At 39.5% G+C, this 18,356-nt stretch overlaps 1 protein-coding gene across 1 annotated transcript; it reads right to left on the reverse strand.

Moving 5' to 3' along the window:
- Window positions 1-238: 238 nt before the first annotated feature.
- On the reverse strand, window positions 239-10,095 carry LOC143860366 (cytochrome c1-2, heme protein, mitochondrial-like). The gene is made up of 8 exons (XM_077370952.1): window positions 9,944-10,095; window positions 9,759-9,843; window positions 5,432-5,652; window positions 4,761-5,040; window positions 4,562-4,633; window positions 856-972; window positions 700-765; window positions 239-590 (listed from the first exon to the last, which is right to left on the reverse strand). The coding sequence occupies exons 2-8, from the start codon at window positions 9,816-9,818 to the stop codon at window positions 474-476; spliced, it is 933 nt and encodes a 310-aa protein (XP_077227067.1). The 5' UTR covers window positions 9,819-9,843; window positions 9,944-10,095; the 3' UTR covers window positions 239-473.
- Window positions 10,096-18,356: the final 8,261 nt, after the last annotated feature.

The raw sequence follows: 18,356 nt of genomic DNA on the forward strand, positions 1-18,356 counted from the left end.
CTAGTTTGGGACAAAGGCTTAGTTAAGCTGAGTTGAGTATGACAACATAGCATTGGCCTGTTACCCTTTAAAGGATGCAGGTCTAGACACCCTCAAAATTAGGCACGACACCCGTGTCGAAAATAGTGGAATTCATGGGTGTCAAACACAAAATTCCACCTTTGAAGTATAGTTATTGAAAGTTCAAAATTAACTGGAGCACGGATGTCTCTGTAAAACATACAAAAGAACGATCCAATAGTCTAATAAAATGTTCCCATAAATAGTTGAAAGCTGGGAAATAAGTTACCTGAGTAGATCAGATCTCTCTCTCTCTCCAAAAAAAAAACTTGAGATGGGACAACCTCTGTGTCTTCCATTGTCTTATTAGACAAAGTAATATGACTAGAATGTGTTCCAAAATCATACTGATTATTCCAATCCAAATCCTTCCACACAAGAAAGGAAAGGAAAAAAAAAAAAAGTAGATAATTTCAGTTGACAACATCAACGACCAGTTTGCGTGATTTCAGAACTGACCACCTCAATCGTCGGTAATAAGCAGCTTGGAGAAGAGCAAGGGACAAAACAAATATCCATTTGAAACCCATCTGCATATGAGAAATTCTATCAACATTTAAAGCTTCAATTAATAAAATATTAACTGACAAAAATTAGGTATGCAAAGTAAGAAACCAGGAAGTCAAAGCCTAAGCTTACCAGCTTCCTCTCTTCCATCTCAGGTTCTGCTGCCCAAGACAAAAATGACACAACATCTTTCCCCATCTACAGTAACAGTTGAAAAAGGAAACATGAGCTACCAAATCAAAGTGAAATATAAACTGAAAATGCGTGCTGAAATTAGGGCAGGAGTACCTGGGATTCGGTGGCAGGAGTACCATCTTCATACTCAATAGCACCGTCAATAAGCATCTGGGGCATAGCTATTGCACCGCCAGGGAAGTAGGGATTATAGTGCAAGCCTTCTCGAATCTAGAATCCAGATCCAAGGGTATGTCACTTAAAACAAATTCGAGAAACTACAATTGAACAGGCAGTACAGCAACAATATAAACAAGACGAACACAACATGTTTCTCACAATCAAGGTTTTAAATTTCGTCCGAAATCCGAAATTTCGGTCGAGACCGGAACCAAAACGACCGAAATCGACGAAACGTACAAATTTCGGTTGAAATTTCGGGAATTTCGCTGAAATTTCGGAAAAAATATTAATTTTTTTAATCCTTTACCAAATTTCAGCCGAAATTACTGAAATTTCGGCCCAAAAAACCAAAATTACGAGGCCCTTTATCGAATTTCGGCTGAAATTTCGGTTTCAGTGAGGACCGAAATATACCACAAAACCGAAATTTAAAACCTTGCTCACAATCAGAAATGTCCAACTATTCACTGGATTAACTCTGATAGTCCCTGTATGAAGCATATTCCAGTGACGGAAATACTTCCAAATCATGAAACCAAATTCCCAAAAAAGGTTAGAAAGCCGAATATGCATACCTACCTTCCTCTATGGGTTATGGTAATCGTAGCATCAAAGTCAGAATTAACATGTAGAAATAAATTTTAGGGTAAGAGTCTAAGACAATTAGATCATAACTTAGTTCCATCTCTCATATTTTATCGTCAGGCAAGTACCTCTCTCTCTCTCCCTCATTCGTAAAAAAATTGTCAACGGCAAAACCCCTACAATCATCAACACCATGGATCCCAAATCCACAACATTCTCCTCCTTTCCTTTCTTTGGCTGCTCTCGCCACTCCCCCAACCATCTAACCACTATGGCCTCAGTCACACACTTAGTCTTGTTCTGCAACTAGCCAACTACGTATGTCCATAGCAATGAAACCCTTGCCACAGCAAACAACGATCCCTCCTGTTTCTCCATGTCCATGAGAATGAAACCCTCACCGCATAGGGGTGCAACTCGGGTCAGGTTGAACCTTAAAAAAAGTCGGGTTGGGTCGGTTGAACTCGGGTTGGGTTCGGGTTGAATTTTCCCGACCCGGCTTGAGTTTTGGTCAGGTTCGGGTTGGGGGCTTGGGCAACGGGACCCGGGTGAAACCCGACATTTTTTATCATTTTTTTTGAAAAGTAAGCTTAAAAACTCAGGTTGAGTCAGGTTGAACTCAGGTCAGGTTCGGGTTTGAAGAAAGGGCTCCTCGGGTCGGAACTCGGGTTAGGTTCGGGTAAATGGTTCCTCCTCGGGTTGGGTTCGGGTTGGCCTCAACCCGACCCAAGTTGCACCCCTATCACTGCAGCCAACAACAAATTTCTCTGTCCTCCCCATCCATGACAACGAAACCCTCACCGCAAGTCTCCATTTGGATTTGACAAGACGGGTCCCTAGCTGATCCTGTAATCTCATCTAGTCTATCGTAAACGTACAGCCCAACCTCCACCCTCGTGGCTCTGATCTTGTCATCAGGATCTTAGTTATGACCACACCAGGAACCCTACTACTGTAAAATAAGAGCATGAACTGGTCAGCTCCTCCCAACTCCTCGGTGAAGCCCCACATTTCTGCCTTTTGACATACATACACAGAGGTGGATCGACAAGAGAACGAGGAAAGAGATGCATAGAGAAGAAGACAACAATGAAGAAAAAAACAAGATGTGGAGAAGAAGAAAAATTGATACCGATCATGTTTTTGAAAAAAAATGAGAAAATTATCCAAACACTACTATAATATATATTTTTTTAATGGCGCTACTATAATATTATTTTAAGTTAAAATGCAGTAAGGGAGGTTTCTTAAAATGGGTGATTGCAATCTACTAGGATTGGAATCAACTCTAATATTTTAAAGAAACAATATTTTATGCATGGAAAGACAGATGCGGAAATTAAATAAATGTCAAGTAAGAATGAAGTAAGACTAGTGAAAATAAGTTTTTTTTTCCCGAAATGTTCAATATACAACCTGGGACAAGCTGTCCTTGGGACAGAGTTGGGACAATAGAACTGCCCTCAAATATGTTACATGTATATCATAGGCTTTCTGTATAGATGAGCCCGGTGAGCATTACTAATGAATGACGGAACCCCACATGAACATACTGGAAAGAAATGACTACGGAGCATCTAAATTCCTCAAACTAATAATCGTCTTTCACTTTTTCCCTAGATGAGTCTCCACATAGATGAATCGATGGATGCATCACAATAGCAGGATGAGCTGAATGGATCAATTATTCTTTTTGATAGGTAAGCTGGCTTGAACCCCCAACCTCATGGTTTTCATATGAAGGCCTTTTCATATGAGAGATCGGCTAAAGCAGAGAAGGGATCTCAATGGGTTTGCAAGGGCTCCTATAGTATTAATGGAGAATGCAAAAAAAAAAGAAAAAAGAAAATGTAACCAGAGAACAAGTAGTTGATGCTGGGTTGCAAGATGCACAACTAAGGATAACACATAGATATACTACAAGAACAAATGGTAGAAAAAGATTATGACTGAATAAAATGAACGAACAGGGAACAAGTAGTTGATGCTGGGTTGCAAGATGCACAGCTAAGGATAACACATAGATATACTGCAAGAACAAATGGTAGAAAAAGATTATGACTGAATAAAATGAATGAACAGGGAACAAGTAGTTGATGCTGGGTTGCAAGATGCACCACAAAGGAGAACACAAAGATATACTACAAGAACAAATGGTTGAAAAAGATTATGACTGAATAGAATGAATGAACCTACAAATCAAGATACAAATAAAGGATTGAATTAGGCATTGCGAGCAAGATGTAAAGACCAAGCAATGAATGAACCTACAATTCAAGATACAAATAAAAATATTGAATTAGGCTTTGCGAGCAAGATGTAACGACCAATCCATGTGAATACATAACAAAAGTAACAATAAAAGCTGCACAGATGATAGAAGAACAAGAGAAAACTAGTATCACTCGCCATAAGGAGCAAAGAATAAAACATCAGCCCTTGGTTGGGTACAAGTCCCATTGGTCGCACCGCGTTAGTCTTTGCCCCTTGTGGCTTTGTGGGGAACGATAAAGTTTTTCTCAAACAACAAACTGCTTACATTTGTGCAAAAACCAAACAGAAATTCAAGGAAACAATGAAACCATACATGAATAGCTGAACTGAATAGCAATGCAAACGGTACTTAGGGTAAACCATTCAAAAAAAAAAAAAAAAAATACTTGGGCTAAAGAATAAACAGAAAGGACATTACCTAATGTGAATTATCACAAATATTGTGGCTGCCTAAGAAGGTCAGTAGACACCAGAGTTAATGCAACACTAAATGAGAGAATTACAAAAAAACACACAGGCCTTTATATTGTGGCAGCTATGTACCCAAGACAACAATCAATGCGTAGATAATCTCAAGCAAAAGTACAAGCACAATAAGAGCTTGACAAGGCGGTTTTTGTGCTGTAGGTCCATTCCGATGAGCTACAAAACATCTTTTGAGTTTTGTCCAACGTCACAGCCAGAGGCATCTAGATTTTGCAGAAAACATGGGAAATCCAAAGAGATAGCACATCGAGACTAATAGATTTCCGTGCTAATGAGAGAGACAGATAATTACCGAAACACCAGCAGGAGGATCACGGTAGCCTGTAAGTAGCGCAAACACATAGTTCTGACCATTGTGTCGTGCCTGAAAGCACCAAATAGATGTGTATTGTAGAACAACATAGCCATCAGTGAAAACAAATATTTGTAAGACGAGGAGTTACCTAAAAAAAAAACGAAAAAAAGAAAGAAAAAAGAAGACTAGGAGTTACCTTAGTGATGAGGCTAAGATCTGGAGGATATGCCCCTCCATTAGCAAACCGTGCTGCCTGTTCATTTGGGTATGGCTGAGGGAAACGATCACTTAACTTACCCGGACGAGTAAACATCTCACCTTCATCATTGGGCCCATCAACCACCTCAATCTCAGCTGCCATAGCCTTTGTCTCCTCCTCTGTATATGCCACACCCACAAGATCTCGATATGAAATCAGAGACATTGAATGGCACGATGCACAAACTTGTTGGTAAACTTGGTGACCACGCCGAATCCTGCATATGTCAAGTTTAGACTAGGAAATGTTACGCAGAGGTCGCTATCATACTACTGCAGTCATTTTAAATTTTGCAGGTTCCATAATAATGTAGTATTTCTGTCAAATAACAAGGTGATTATTTTTCAATCAGAAAAGTACATAGAAATCAGATTATTTTTAAACAATGATTGCTAATAAAAAAAATATCATTCACCTAAGGGATGGAGATGCTCCTTCTCACTGATTGGTGCATGGGATGGGACCATACCTGAGACGTCAAAGTCGTCGGCTCAGGTATGGCTCCCATTGCCTGGGCCAACCAAAGGGGCGGGAGATGCTCTTTCTCACCTTGGGAAAATAATATTAGTATTCCTCTTTCGTGACAAATTACAGGTGCACTCACTCACGATGCATGGTCATAGGAACTGAGAATGCCCTTGTGAGGCCAAGGATAGTTTGGACACTCTAAGCCATGCTCGGCTTCATCAGCAGATGCGATGGCGGCGAAACCCAAAAGACCAGAAACACTAGCTCCAAGGAGTGCCAACATTCTCATAGACTTTGTGCCAGAAGATCCAAATCCATCTTGATCGTGCTTCAACATAAATGATGACACCATTGGAGGGGCCTGCACCGCGAGTAAGCAATAATGAACTACTAGTAACGGTACTTCTTAAAACTAGTGAACTTGGAATCAAATACTAATCTATGCTGTTAGATAAAGAGAAGTGCTTCTATCTCTCTATCCCCTTTACTTTTGGGGGTATATAAGAATCAGCTTTCTTAAGTAAATGAGGTTAACACAAAAGGGTATGGTATCCTGACAGAACTTCCCACATACTCTTAGGTGAGGATTTCACAATAAAAGACAAAGGTTGACTTAGTATCCACTCTTAGACAAAGCTGTGCAAGGAGAACAAAAAAGATACAACTTGATTTGGCCAGTATAGCAAGTCTGAAATCTTGCTAAGATTATTGTTAATCATAGCGCCATGTGTCTTGGAGCGGAAGAGACGATTGATCATTTATTTATTGATTATAGTTTCGCTCGTGAGATATGGAGTTTCATTTTTTGATTGTTTGGGGTAAGTTGAGTTCAACTTGGTCACATTTCTGAGTTGTTTGAAGCTTGGATCTTTGCAGCTTGGGCTGCTATAAGTAACACTCTTTGGGCCTTGTTTCTCTTAGCTTCACTTCGGCTAGTTTGGAAGCAAAGGAACAGAAAGGTTTGTAAAAGTGCCTCGAAAGGTATTCATTTCATTCACCAGTAGATCTTTACGGCAATTGTGCAGTGGTTGGGGGCTCTTCACATTTTTAATGGTGTTTCTAAATCCACTTTCCATCTTTCCCGGGAGGATATTAGATTGAGCCAAATTCGGACGGAACACCCTTGTCCCATATGGGTACCCACCTGCGTGGGAGGAGGTGTGGTGTGGGGTGGGGTAGTGGTGGCGGCGGGAGGATGTGTGTATTGGCGCGAGGTGGGGTGGGTGTGATGGTTGCGGCGGAGGTGGTGGAAGGGGGGGGGGGGGTGATTCGACTTTAGGAAACCCATGATTACTGTGGTATTTTCGGGGTCAATTGGTGTTTGCAACTCTAATGGGTGGAGACCAGTGTCACGGGCCAAATATTTGAGCAACGGAATAACCCGTGCGGCGCCCCAACATGTACGAATGCTAGGGCCAGCCTTCAATCGTGCAAGCCTTTAAAGGCCCTGCACGCCAACACCCCTTGATGCTTCAAATGTGCACACAAACTCTAAGCTGTTCAACAGGCTACTTGGCTCAGATCTTGACATGCGCTTCTAGATACCCACACTCATGATCAGCCTGCATCACGAGTACATCGAACATAAGGCCTTGGGGCCTAATGCAAAGTCCATCGAGTACGAGGCATGACGATGCCACGCACCAATCCGCCAAGCACTAGGGCTTGGTCATCCAAGGAGCAAGATGCCCCATGGACTGATCCGCAAGGTGTACACCTCGCGAGGGCAACCGAAGTCGCCCCGGCACGAACCCATGGAAGACCTAGAGAATGGCCTACCCACGAGACGTACCGCGGTGCAGAGGGGCAAACAGTATAAGTAGCCCCCTGCACCGGTCCGCCGCGCAATGCATGTGGGAACCCAACCCAACATGCACTGTCTTTGGCCCCCATCCTCAACCAAAGAAACTGGAGCATCCCTATGGATAGCTCGCAGTCCGCACCCAAAGTTCCCTTAGGGCACGCCTACGAGTTGAAGTATGATTTCCTACTGTGTGCAACAGATGCACAAGCAAGTCCTCTTGCAACCCATGAGCAAGCCACCAAGGCTCCTGCCCACACCTGCTGGGCCTAACGGGGGAGAAGTCACAAGTCACAGGGTCACCTCCTCCTATAGTGTTTGGCCAACCAACCCCCTTAACCACCAGTGGCGACCAAAGGTGCTATAAACAACGCATTTCCAAGACGCAACGAGACGAGACGAGATGGATTTTAATACCGGTTGTGTCCTGAACTGTTTCCCCGTGACACCAGGCTTGCCTAGAGGAATCATAATTGTGGACCAAGATTCTATTGACTCACTCATCATTGAAGGGATCCTCTTAAAGTGATCTTGTGGATTAAAGATGACGTTCCTTATCCTCTAATGGGTGGAGATCCAGGCTTCAATGGAGAATGTGGACCAGGATTCTCTTGACTCACTTATCATTGAAGGGGATTCTCTTAATGTGATCCAGTGGATTAGAGATGACATTCCCTTTTCTTTTCTTTTTTGAAATCAGAAAGAGATGGCGTTCCTTATCCATGGAGATTTGCTCATGTCATTGAAGAAATCCTTGACACGGTCAAGATGCACAACATGACTTTCACCATGTATTTCTCTCAGCTAATAAAGAGGCAGGATATTTGACCTGATTCGGGGTTGAGCTAGTCTTTAGAGATGTTTGATCACTTGCCACTTTGATTTTTTTGTTGCCGTTCTTTGTGCCTCTTCTGTCATTTTTTTTTGGTTTTGTGGTTTAATCATCTCGATCATGTAGGCATTTCTCTTTTTTAATAAATTCTTCATTGTTCAACAAAAACGGTAGGTTCAAAAAAAAAAATCTTGTCATCTTTTTTATTTAGAAACAAAGTTTTTTCTTTTTGCTTCAACAATCTTTCCTTTTCTTTTCCCTTTTTATTTTTCATTTTCAATATCCAAATCAAGAATTTGATGAAAGCCAAAGCCATTTGAAATCAAGTACTTTTTTCAACAAGAAGTTTTAAGAAATTACCCACCTTTAATAATAGAGCAGGGTGCAGCACACATGACTTTGATAAGTACTTTGGTTGTCTTATAGCCAATCCACTGTGGGGATTGATGGTATGTAGCGTAGTTCATAGTTAGAGGAAATGCCTGGGGGTTCTCCGGAAATGCGTTTCGAAAACGTTTCTGATACGTGAAAAAAATTGGGGAAATGTTTTCGATACATGTAAAAAATTTGGCGAAAACATTTCTGAAATACATGGGAAACGTATGGGAAAGCGTGGAAGGCATATGAAAAACTTATGTTAAACATGTGTGAAACTCATGAGGGGGATCTCCAAAAACGCGTTTCGAAAACGTTTCTGATAAACGTTTACGATACACAAAAAAAAATTGGCAGAAACATTATGAAACGTGTGGGAGAGCAAAAGCATATGGAAACCTTATGTGAAACACGTGAGAAACATATGCGAAACACATGAAACATAACTATTAAAAAAGTGTGAAACATATGGGAAATATTTTGCGAAAATCACACCGTAAAAATTGTAGGATAATATTTAAAGGAAAACAATAGTATATGTAGTAATAATAATAGAAATAAGTAAAAGATTCTGCTAAAAATAAAATATAGAAAGAACATATATAAATCATCTATGCATGTCTCTAATTTAAATAAAAATTATAAATATATGAATTTATACGTAAAAACTTGTAGAACTTTAAAATTAATAAATTTCAAATCTACAAACACACATAAATACACAAAACTTATGAAAATACAAATTAAAAGAAAATTAGGATAATAACATAAAAAATAACAAAAATAAAAGCAAAAAACTATCAGGCGCATTTCTCACACATTTCTCTTGTGTTTACCTAGTGTTTCATATGTGTTTCCCTTGATGTTTCACTATCGTTTCTGGAATGTTTATAGCGCATTTCCTGAGAAACATTTCTCAAGCAATTTTCTATTGCTTACCAGTTACTTGTTTACTCTCTATTTTTTTTTCTCGCGTTTTCCACTTCCGTTTCACGTCTTGCTTCTTAAATTCGTTTCCAAGCACGTCATTATTAGACTTTGTGGAGGTAGGACATATTAAATTACATTTCCAAGCACGTCCTTATTAGATTTTTGATTTCTAGTTTCCTTCTCAGGTGTGTAACATATTCCTTATAACTAATCATTTTGTAAGAAATGAAACATAGAAAACTAAAAGCCAATCAGAAAGAAAACTCTAGCACAATTTTCAAACACTGAACCTTCTACAACAACAATCAAACAACTCAAGTTTATCAAAATTCATTTGCATTGCAGATCCAAAAAACAATTTTCAGGATGCAATAGAAGGGCGATCTACTTAGGCTACAATGAAATCTAGAGTTTTTAAGAAAGATTTGAAATACGATAATAGGGTTTGAGGAAAATTCGATGCCCTAGAAAACAGGAAACTTCCATAAATGAGAAAGATCGAACGCAAAAAAGACATAAAAGATCTTACAGTCGATTGAGATTGAAACCTCCTCCTCAGAAGCTGATGAATTGCTCTTCCGTAAGCCATTTGAGTTGGATCAGAACAGATTTCACTGGTAAAAAAGAAGAGAAATGAAGATCAAAACAGTTGAATCGTATGAAATTTAAGAAAAAGGGAGAGATTTGAAAGAGAAGAGACAAATTTTTTCTTACCAGAATGAGATGGATGGAGAGAAGAGAGAACAGCCCTAAAAAATGAAATTCGGGGGGTCTAGAAGGGAGATTAAGGGGAAACGAAAACGAAGGATATTGTCGTCAAATCACGTTAAAAGGGTGGGGCGCATTATCCTACAGTGGGGCGAAAAAATTATTGCTCTTTGGTAAAATATCGAGAGTTTATGTGATGCAAGTTGAGCCACACGGCTGTAGTTCGACTCTCGTCTTCGCAATTGCCACGTTGCGGATTAGGGTTTTGTATTTGTCACGGGGAAATGATATTTCCACTCCCTTTTCAGCAATTTTTATTAATGATAGATATGGGATTTGCTCCTAACCCCAGCACCAGCTTACCCGTAAAAAAAAAAAAAGATATGGGATTTGCTAGGGACATTGGGATAAGGCATTTCGCATACCAGCAGTTGCAGGTAGGTGTCAGGTTGTCCAGACGACCTGCATCAAAACCCAACATTTAAAAAAAAAATTCCATTTTCTTTTTTTTTTTATCCTAAAGGGCAAACATATCACCATAACCGGGTCAACCCAACCCGAATTGGGAAATTTGTCCGGGTTCGAGTTGGGTTCAGGTTGAGTTATTATTTTTTTCAGACGGGTCGGGTTAGCCTTCTTTGAGAGTCAGGTCGGGTTGGTTTCAACCTGACCCGAGTTGCACCCCTAGTTGAAGGATAGAGCAGTAACCACAGATGAATTAAATGAATAAGACATAATCTGTTGAACAGTTAGCCCATGTGGCTGCTCTCTCATGTAACAGCCAGCCTGCAAAATGCCTCCTACGATAGTCCCTAGCAAATCCCATATCTCCAACCCATACTGATTACATTTATAACTCGATATATCGGATTACAAAAACCCATATGAATTCAATGAACCCATCTCAATATTTATTATCTTTCTAACTTAAGCAGATCAGCTCTTTTTATTAAATAATTAGAGATTTTTTTTTTCTTTCCTTTCATTATTTTGTCATTTGTGAAAGACACAAAAACTGGAGTTCCAAATCGAGTCGGGCGGGTCGGCTTTCGAGAACCCTACACTACGCTATAAGCTATCTCAGGTTATGCCGGGTCGCTGAGATTCCTAAACCCCACCCATGTTTTTTTTTTTTTTTTTGTATGGGTTGGGTTTTACGCGACCCAAGTTTCAACCTTACAAAAACCCATATGAATTCACGATCGCTTGGTAATAGAAATGGGACCCCATAGGGATTTGCTAGGATCCATTGCAAAAGGTTTTTCGTGGCTGGTTTGTCGCACGTCAGACTAGTCACCTCGTGAATGGAGACAACGCCTGTCACACGTCAGACCAGCCACCTCGTGAATGGAGACAACAGTTGCGTCCATTCACGAGGTGGCTGGTCTGTCGAAAAGCCTTTTGCAACGCTAGCAATTCCCCTATATCAATCGTGGAAAAAAACTTTGTGTAATGATTTTTGCACTCCCTTGTTTTGAGAAGAACACCCATTTTGTGTTCCAATTTTCTCATTGGTTGTTACAACTCCGATACTAGGGGACCCGCAAAATCGTACATGAGGTGCACACATCAACTTCCCTACAACATAGCTTTCAATATAGGGTTGTTTTGTGATGCAAGGAATGTTTTTTGAAGCAAAAAATTGAACGGGAGGGAATACAAATTCGAGCCGTGGTTCAAAGTGTCAAACCACTTATTCCCTAGGCCTTGCTATGGATGTGCTATACACAAAAATCCACCACCATTAGATGATTCTAGACCGTGTCTTTGGCTAGTTCCCCTCCCCTCTCTCCCTCTCTCAAATGCTTTGTTTCTTTTTTCTTTCTCAACAAGGATTTAAATTTCGGTTTCGGCATGCATGTTGGTCCATATGGCAATAGGTTGATTTCAATGAAAAACGTATACAATCACAAAAGTGTATTAAAAAAAGGCATGCAAATTATAAAAATTTAAGATAAATTTCTGAAAGCACCATAATAAAGATAGGGCGATGATATTTTCACCCCCCCCCCTCCCGCGCACACACGCGCGCGCCGCGACATGATTTGACGTCTAAAAGTGTTAAAGTTGCCCACTTTTCATGTTATAAGGGGAGTGCATGTGTAATGCAAGGGAGTAAAAATATCATCTCCCTAAAGATAAATACATAATTAGAAGAGATTTGCTAGGATCCATCGCAAAAGGCATTTCGCAGAACATCCGTTGCGTGAAAGAGCAGCCACCTCATGAATAATGAGAAAATATGTTGAAAAGTGAGCCTATGTGGCTGCTCTCTCATGCAACAGACTAATTAGGAACTACTGCATAAGTAAGACGATCATTCGTAAATAGTTTAATAAGATGCAATGCATTGTTTAAACTTTAAAGAAATCAACTTCCATTCAATAAAAAAAAAGGTGACATAAATTATTTGTTCCACATATAAAAAACATTAAGGTTCATTCCAAACTAAAAATACATAGAACCACGTAAACTGTGACAAGTCTATCCCAGGTGAAAATAAACTCGGACTTGCCATCCACAAGCGGACAATCCCAAAAGAAATTTGGACTCAATAGCTCAGTAAAGCAACCAATCTACAGGTATAAAAATGTTTATAAACTCTTACCAGCGTCGATAAACCATATGATTATCTGATTAAGTTGAAGTGGCATAATGTTAATTGGGCCCATGGCTGCTAACGATGAGATAAATAAAAATAAATATATTTGTGCTACTGTTGTGGTGTAATTGTGACTACTTTCTTACACTAGGAGGGGTTGGCCCAGGGAATAAGAGGGGGTGAATATATCATTTCCCGGATACATGGACAGACGAATACAACAACAACAAGAGCAACAACTCTTGGAAAAAATAGAAACACTTTTCCACTTATGATCCCACAAATTTTTTTTAAGAAAAGAAAATTCAGCTGTTAAATCATGCAAGAAATCCGAGCCTTTCTCCGTTCTTTTTGGCCAAACGAATCAAACCTTGACGTAGTTTCCCGTCCGCACCTATCGATTTACAGAATTCAGTAATTACCTGCAAATCATAGAAAATGCTCTCATTAAGACACATCCACACATGGAGGACCCTAACAGCCCTCTATAACGCATCACATGTACACCGTTACATTAATAGCTGTCTATTATGACAAAAATACTCATGCCTCTTGATATAGAGGAAAGTGTTTATGGGCAGGGAGGCTCTGCGCTTAAGTGGCTTAAAAAGCCTTCCATTTGGATTGTATAGCGGGACTGATGGGAGGCTTTTTAAGTCACTTAAGCGCAAGGCTCCCTCCCTTTGCAGCTGCGCAGTAACGCTTTTCTCTTTGATATAATAATAAGCATAACGTTATCTTTGGTACACGCGGCAACATAAGGATGGCTGGGGAGATTCATAAACAATAGCGTCTTCGTGAATTGGTGGATGGGACTCTATCTCCCACCAAAATGTTGTAATTTTGATCACAATTTACAGAAGAAAATGGCATCGGCGCTCCCTCTTTTTTACGATGACAATCGTGACTTTATTGTACACTTCTCTTGGATGGGCATTGGATAGCCATTTCAGAATTATAACAGCCATTAAAAGCGGATTACGAGTGCAAAATGAGGAGTGGAGTGCCATTATTAAAGCAAGTGAATTGGGCATCAGGGTCGGAAGAATTTAATAAGTAAATTAAACTTCCCAATACAAATTAGGGAAAAATACTGACACACCCCCTCAAATTTCTGACATTTTCAATGATAATCCTGACTTTACCGCCGGTTTTTCACCATCCATAGAGTAGACCTCTGACTTTTCACCCTTATAGTTCAAAATTCATCAAAACACCCTGACCCCGTCACGTAACAAGCATTATTGAAAACTAAGGGGTGTCGTTGATGACTTCGAAAAGTTAGGATTATCATTAAAAATGTCAGAAAGTTGAGTGGGTGTATCTTAATTTTCCCTGCAAATGAAAAAGAAACTTTCTTGCTCATTCTAATGCCAAACAAACTCAGTTTATCTTGGCCTGTTTGGATTGCAAGAAATTTCTGGAAAAGTTTGGAAAAGAAAAACTATATCAAAATTTCATGCTCTTCCATTGTTTGATTACTAATGGACGAAAGCAACTTGGACCACTACAGTTCAAGTTTTATATACAGGGACCTTAATGATATCCCTAAAATTTATCATTTCTTTGGAAATTGTGGAAACAAAAAACAATCCTAAGGAAATGCTTTTCTTGCAATCCAAACAGGTCATCATTAGTTCCAAGGATAAGAAGCTTGAAAGATTTGGTACCTGTGAGTGTAAGGCTATAGCTTTCCCTCTGATCTGATTAAAAGGCTTCTTCCCAATTACATTACGTGTGATGACCACTATAGGAGCAAAGAGACCCTTCCCTTCATTCACATTCTTCATCACTGGGTTCGACCGAGTCGGCTTCCCGACTCGAACTCGAACCGATTTTGGCATCATGACTCGGTCTTCTCCAGCTAAGGAAGTGCCCCATCTTCCATGAAAGGAAGAAGAGAGCCCTGTTGTTGAAATGGATGTTGCCATTAGAGAAAGATAAAGAGTCTCTTCTCTTCCTTTTTTTTCTCTTCTTTTTTCAGCTGTTTGGAGTTGGGAAAAGGAAGAAAGAGAATTGGGTTTGGAGTAGTAGATGTGATGAAGGTGGTGTTTGATTGAGAGCCATTGGTTTGAGCATGGGTGGGACCCTTTGGTGAAAGGAAGGCAAGGGAAGCCACATGTTTAAGGTTCGGATTTTGGTTCGGGTTTGAAAAAAAATGCCTAGGAAAATGTTTTGTGTGTCCATGATTTAGTGGAAAATCGTATGGTTATGATTTATTTGGAGGTATATCATTATAAATTTAGACTACTGATATTAGCACTACCATGTTTTAATGATTTTACAAACTCAGCTTGTCTTGTCTTTTCTTTTTTAATGGGTTTCTCTGAGCTTTTTGGGAATTGTAATAACCTTTGTCGGCTGTTTAAATAATAAAAGACAAGATGAGTAAGTCCAATTATCAAAACATGGCTGTTTAAATAATAACCTCTGTAGCCTAAATTTATGATCTTTGAAAATAAAACTTGTGAACTGAAGGTCTTCAAAATTCAGGTTACCTTTGTTTTTCTGCTCTTGTGTAATCAAACAATGGAAAAACAGGGAATTTTGAAAAAGGCTTTTCTTTTCCATACTTTCCAAAAAATTCCAACAACCCAAACAGGCCCTAAAGATTGAATGAAAAACAATTATGATGGAAAATTGTCTCTTGGGAAAAAATTTCCTTTCCACAATTTAGAGGGAGATGATATGACTGCGATTAATTTGGAAGGATTTTATCATAAATTGAAGGTCCCTGTAAGTAAAAATTGCACAGTGCTGGTTCCAAATCATCTTTTTATTATTATTCGTGTGTCAAAAAGTAGGAAAATTTAGAAATATCTTTCCTTTCCAAACTTTTCCAAAAAATTCCTAGACATCAAACATGGCATAAGGGAGTGTTTGAATCTAGGGAATAGAAAACAATAATTTCTATAAAAAATATTCCATAGAAAACAAAATTCCAAAGTCGGGTAGGTTTGCAGGTTTCCATGAAAAATAAGGAATTTTTTAAATTTTGGAAAAAGAATTCAATGGAAAATCAGTTTACCAAACACTGGCAAATTCATTTTCCATGGAAAAAAAATCTGAAAAATATTTTCCCTACATCCAAAGAGCTCCTAAGTCAGTTGTCTTTGAATTAGTATATTGCACTTGATGTTTTGTTTGGCAACTGCTTGTGATCTAGGATATATGACTCACTTCCTTAGCTCCTTGGGACCTTGGATGGGGAACTTATCTATACTTTCCTACTTGAAAAATCCAAGCTAGATCTATTTTATTTTGTTTTTTCTTAAAACTGATCTCCTCATCTGCCAACATGTTCCTACTTTTATTTGATTCTAGAATTTTAAGTGTGTGTTCTACGAGGCTTCCCATTCTCGCTCGAATGATAAATGGGTGGAAATGAATTGATGAGAATCTGAGGAGCGACTTGACATAATCCCATCGTTTAGTCGTGTAAAAATGAGAAAGTTTGGAAACTGGTTTGGTGGGCTAATTAGGTTAGCCGAATGAGATTTTAGGCATTATTTACATCATTTCATTCTCCACACTCAAAAAAAGAAGCCGAAGCCATTATCGTAATCGTTGCAGAACACTTGGCAGCCGTCACCCAAAAGCCGCCCCACACCAAGAGAGGAACATCTCTTGCCTTTTTATACCTTAGGTTTTACTAAAGGGAAATGATATTTACGCCCCTTTCATCACCGGGACACCCATTTGCCAGTGTACTTTGCAATCAAAGCCACTGGATTTTTCTGACATAAAGTACATCAGCTCCCTTTTTGCCATTGATACACTGACGTTGGGTGTCCCTCGTGATCAAAAGGGGCGTAAATATCACTTCCCTTTACTAAATTCTGAAAAACACTTTGTTTCTAATTTTACTTTCCACCGAGCCATGAGAAACAAGGCAAGTTTCCCAACAGCTTATAGATATGAAGGCCACATCAAAACCGAGTTTGTTTAGGAGCGTCTTCAACTGTTGGATTACGCGCACCATCAACAGCTTCAATCTGATCATCATGGCCAGAGATAAAGATTTATTTCTGCTTAAAGGTTGATTAAATATTTAACAAACTATTGGATGAGGCGGCTTTTGTGGCTTTTCCATTGAACCAAAGACCGGTTTCTTTTCAATTGATTAATATTTTGGATCACGTACACACCATCTCCTTGTGGCGTACATTATAGAATCCATAGCATGCATGAGGACGAGCTGTCCCTGCAATATTTAGCTCCTCCACACACTAACCCTCCCAACTTAGGCTACGCGTCATACCCATTAGTTCTCTAAAAAATGCAGCCACCCTAGGGTGGGACGGTGTCGCCTATTAGCAACTCTACACGTTCCACCCCTTCTTTCTTCAACCTTTCTACCAGCTCATCCGCATATCTAAGTTTGTGCTCTACCCAAGATCGAGTCCTAGGCAAACAGACCTTATTTTAACAGCGGGCACAGTCACAATGAAAATGATGCTTTCTTAAGTGAGATTAAATGAGCAAATTTTTGAACCAAAATACGACATTATTATGGGAGCTTGTTCAGTACGGATAGTAGACAGGTGCAATAAAGTGGACAACTTAGAATGATGGGTTGATTTTGTCACATAGATATGATTCTTGTAAGCTTCCATGGATGAAGCTCTTTGTGACCGTTATCATGCCTCTGCTTCCAAGTATGTCAAACCAATATGAAAGGAACTAAGCACTAAAGTCGTTTCCAACGCTACCAAGAGGTCCCCTCCCCAATGGAGAATAACTTTCACACTTAAATTTGGGAACACTCGTGATACACCAAAACTACTCGTAATACGTGGAGCCCATAGTTTCCTTGACACGGGACAATAAAGATTAGGAAGGTTCAAGGTTTCTTCCATCATGTTACCTTAGTGCATACCTACTAACTAATCAGAAGTCTTTTCTTTTTAGCCATTCACACATTGGTTTTTTATGTGGCCACGACCATGTGAATGTTACTACGTACCCTAGGAGTGCCAATCGAGCACTCGACACTTTACAAAGGGGAGATTTTTCTCTTTGCTCGTCCAGAAAGGATCATTGGACTCAAAATTACGTTAATTTTGAGTCCAACGATCGGTTTTGGACTCACAATCAGTTGTCAAAAATCTAAAATGAATATGGCCTTAACATGCATGGAAAGAAAGAAGGTGAATATCAAGTGGAAAAAGCATGGTGTGGGGCCGGTGCCCAAATGCTCTTGTCGGTTTCTTTAAGAGATGCATACATTTTCAAGGGGCCCTAAAAGTTTACCCAAACTATCAATTTCATTTTGATTAAAGTTTCTCACCTACTTCCCGTGTTTCAGAAACACGCACAATTCTATGGTTTACTAAGAATAATAGACCAAGATAGGCATAGAACAATGAAGATTAAACTAACCATAAATCCTCCAAAATCTCTCTCTCTCTCTCTCACACACACATTCATAACACGACCAGCATAAGCCATCTTTCTCATCTCCAACCTCCGAAGTCATTTTCCCATAAGTGCGTTATTTAAGAGTTTTGACTGATGATTTTACACACCTTTGTCAAGCAATGGCTTCTTTGTTCTACATGAAACTAGGCCCTACTGTGGAGCTTGGTGGTGGATTAGCAAATTAATGGTCCCAATTATCGATCATATTTGACTTGTGTACCATATAGATTTGTTGTCTGATTTTCTAACACTCTTGGAGTCGTGTAGAGAACATGAGACGGGTTCGACTTTAAGAAAGTGATCCTCAGAGTCGTCACTCATGTCTTTCCCATGTATGTTGCGTGTATACAGATGCACAATTCTCCTTTACGCCCTATTTGGATTGCAGGAAAAACA

Source organism: Tasmannia lanceolata, unplaced genomic scaffold, assembly GCF_043159265.1.
Source record: "Tasmannia lanceolata isolate RefF3 unplaced genomic scaffold, GAP_Taslan_0.1 ptg000037l, whole genome shotgun sequence".
Classification (NCBI taxonomy): domain Eukaryota; kingdom Viridiplantae; phylum Streptophyta; class Magnoliopsida; order Canellales; family Winteraceae; genus Tasmannia; species Tasmannia lanceolata.

Coding starts and splice junctions, on each gene's coding strand:
- LOC143860366 (XM_077370952.1), bottom strand. CDS start 9,818: ATGGCTTACGGAAGAGCAATTCATCAGCTTCTGAGGAGGAGGTTTCAA. Junction 5,653..9,758: donor GGTTTCAATCTCAATCGACT/GTAAGATCTTTT, acceptor CTCGCGGTGCAG/GCCCCTCCAATGGTGTCATC. Junction 591..699: donor AGATGGAAGAGAGGAAGCTG/GTAAGCTTAGGC, acceptor TCTCATATGCAG/ATGGGTTTCAAATGGATATT.